General features: G+C 51.5%; 1 protein-coding gene across 1 annotated transcript; it reads right to left on the minus strand.

Moving 5' to 3' along the window:
• Positions 1-231: 231 nt before the first annotated feature.
• LOC136529858 (transcription factor MYB20-like) lies at positions 232-1,522 on the minus strand. Its single transcript, XM_066522910.1, has 3 exons — positions 1,390-1,522; positions 1,106-1,238; positions 232-967 (listed from the first exon to the last, which is right to left on the minus strand). Exons 1-3 carry the CDS (start codon positions 1,520-1,522, stop codon positions 385-387), a joined length of 849 nt encoding a protein of 282 aa, XP_066379007.1. The 3' UTR covers positions 232-384.
• Between the last annotated feature and the right edge of the window lie 1,617 nt (positions 1,523-3,139).

Below are 3,139 nucleotides of genomic sequence, written 5' to 3' on the forward strand. Positions count from 1 at the left end.
CGCATGAGAAGTCGGAAGCTGACACAAACCACCTCTCGTCCTCACGCGCATACGCCGTCACGCAGAGTCACTCAGCTCTGGAGAGTGGAGACTGGCATTAATCCACCGAACTAGATAGCTGAATCAGACGCGTCACGTCAACTCAACAGTCACGTTTTCGCACACCCGAACGAATTTGTCAATTCTTGTTTATCAGCACTGGATTGGATTAAAGTTGAAGGACCGAGCAATGCAAGGATCGACGGCCATGGCGACGCACAGTCCAAAGAGAGCTAAGAAAACATGGAGGCTAGGCTAGGCTGTGGCGCTATGCTGCTAAGCGAGATGGAAGGGGAAGCGGCGAATCTATGTGCATTGCTAGGACGACGATCACGCGCGTCACATTCACATCCAGTGGTCGTCTTGATCGAAGCCGCCGCCGGGGTACTGGTCGAACGGATCGACGGCGCCCAAGCCGAAGCCGCCGCCAGCGCCAGCACCGGTGCTGGGGAAGAGGAGGCCGCCCCAGCCGGCGTCCATGATGCCACCCATGCCGAACAGGTACATGGGCTCCGGCCACTCCGTCGCCTCCACGCCGGACGCCGCCGAGGCTGAGGCTGAGGAGGAGCAGGACGGCGAGACCACGGACGCGGACCCGGCCGAGGCAGAGGAAACAGCAGAGCCGCAGTTGCTTGCCGCCGCCGTCGGACGTGGTGGCGGCGGCGCCATGATCTCGTGCGGCTGGATCATCGGCGTGATGTCGTCTTCCCCAGCACCCTCCTGCATGAGCTCGCCGCCGTTCTGCGGCTGATGCGGTTCTTCTTCCTGCTCTTGCTCGGGAGGAAGAGGAGCGGGCGGCTCCTGCTGCAATGGCAGGTGGGTGACGGGGTCGATCCCCATCCGGAGGAGCTTCTTGCGGATGTGTGTGTTCCAGTGGTTCTTGATCTCGTTGTCCGTCCTCCCCGGTAGCTGCGCCGCGATCTTGGACACCTGCGTCAAGCGTCATGCGGTGAGGCGCGTGAAAACAGAGGACCAGTAGTCCGCGGTGAAACGACCCGAAGGCGTTTGATGGCGAACGGAGCCCAAGAAACCCATGAAGCATTTCGCAGTTCATCCATCACGAGCGCACCTGTTGCCGAGCTGCGCGTGCAGGTCGATGACGAGCCTCTCCTCGTCGTCGGAGAGCAGGCCCCTCTTGAGGTCGGGCCTCAGGTAGTTGGTCCACCGCAGCCTGCAGCTCTTCCCGCACCTCGGCAGCCCTGCGGCAGCGCACGAACCACACACACGACGTCAGGGACAGGGATGGAGCCGGAGCCGGAGCCGAAACCGGAGCGCGGCGGAAGCACAGACGGCCGGCCAGTCACAACATCACATGCATACATGGTGGAGTGCAGGGAGGGAGATTCTGACCTGCGAGCTTGGGAACGACGCGCCAGCAGCAGTGGCCGTGGGTGAGGAGGAAGCCGACGAGCTTCTGGTCCTCCTCCGCCGTCCACGGGCCCTTCTTCACGCCCACCTCGTCGCAGCACGGCTGCCTTCCCATCTCTCACCCTACCTGCTCCGAAGGGCCGGCCCCGCCGTGCTGGCGTGCTGCTGCCCTCTCTGCGATGGATGGCCTGCGGCCTGCCCTGTCTCTGTTCCAGGTAAGCTCGGCGCAGTGCCAGGCTCGCATTTATAGAGGGCGGGCGAGGTAGCGCCTGAGGGGAAGGTGGGGAGCCTGCCTGCTAGTGCTCGATCGCTGGGGCGGCGGCCAGCGAGGGCGAGGCGCGTCGTACGTGTGAGCCCGTCTCTGCGGGTGCCATGCCCGTCGTCATCCTCGTCATCTGGTAAAACTGGCGTTTCGTTGACGATGGATGGATTCATCATAGGCTCCTTTTAGCCATTTTTTTCTTGCTTCCTTTCCGTGTTATTAATGTGGCGCTCCGTAGTCTGTACTATGGATTTTGACGTTCCTTGCATTAATAAACATGCGAATGTTGCCCTTTTGACTTGGTTGTAAAATTGCCATGACGAGAAACAGAGCACACTTTTACCACGAGTACAAGGGCTCACTCCTAATGATGTCCCGTCCTCTCAATTCCACTATGATTCGTGCACTGCACCACAAAGATTTGATTTTCTGGCTCGTTTTCATGGGAGGAGCAAAAACTTTTATTTGAAGCCAACAAAATAATGCAGACGAAATGGTTTTAGGCATTCTTGTCGCACTTCCACCATTTTTTTGTTGGTACGCAACTATTTAAACAAAAGACTTTTAAGACCATACTCGTCATGCTTGCCCTTTCTTGTGTGTGTTTAAAAGTCTTTTGTTAGCTTGCGATTCTAAAAGAGAAGGAAAACAGAAGTTTGACTTGTTATTAGGGGGCCCTTTCTTCGCGGAGGATTTTTGGCGTATAGTGATAGCTCACTCTCAGTGAATTAAATTTCATATATTTAGCGGTCAAGTTTGTAATGGAGCGGGGAACGGTTGCGAAATTATTTTTCTTGTCACATTTACTTGATTAATTTTACACATTGGTTCTTTGTATTTGACCATAGTTTTTATTTAAATATTCTGTAAATGGGTTGCAATAAAAATAATACGTTTCAAAAAGAAAACTTGATTTAAGTTGTAGAAATCTTCTAGCACTACAATTTTGATATAAAGTATGACTTTCATCTAGCTTGATTTACAAAAGTGATGAATTTTATTGTGTTTCACCTATTTTTAGAGGCCGCAAGCCTAGCCTCAGCCTATAAAAATCGATTTCCAGAGACACAAGCCGGCTTAGAAACCATTTTTTAGAGGCGAATTTTGATAGAGCAGCCTCTACCAAAAAGGGAGTCATATCTAGAAATGGTTTTTGTAGCAGTGTATATAACTCAAGGTCATGGCGTTAACAAAATAATAAAGATCAGATATCTCATGGTGTAAAAATTATTTCTTGTGACAATAGACGCCATTGAAATCATAGACTCTAGAGTAAGAACCATGAGTCAAAAGGGATTAGAAAGCTGCAAACTAAATTACATAAAATAGAATGATATATTGCATGAATCATCTTGCTAGATTTAATATATAATCATCCAACACATGATAAAAGAGAACCTAACGGGTACTAGATAAATAACAATAGTCATGCTTAATTATTAATTCGTTTATTATACCGGGTATGAAAAA

Source organism: Miscanthus floridulus, chromosome 19, assembly GCF_019320115.1.
Source record: "Miscanthus floridulus cultivar M001 chromosome 19, ASM1932011v1, whole genome shotgun sequence".
Classification (NCBI taxonomy): domain Eukaryota; kingdom Viridiplantae; phylum Streptophyta; class Magnoliopsida; order Poales; family Poaceae; genus Miscanthus; species Miscanthus floridulus.

What these genes read in the sequence shown, in the direction of transcription:
- LOC136529858 (XM_066522910.1), bottom strand. Translation starts at nt 1,522, where the DNA reads ATGGGAAGGCAGCCGTGCTGCGACGAGGTGGGCGTGAAGAAGGGCCCG. An exon ending in CGTCGTTCCCAAGCTCGCAG is followed by an intron (nt 1,239 to 1,389) that starts GTCAGAATCTCC and finishes GCGCTGCCGCAG; the next exon opens with GGCTGCCGAGGTGCGGGAAG. An exon ending in GCGCAGCTCGGCAACAGGTG is followed by an intron (nt 968 to 1,105) that starts CGCTCGTGATGG and finishes CTTGACGCAGGT; the next exon opens with GTCCAAGATCGCGGCGCAGC.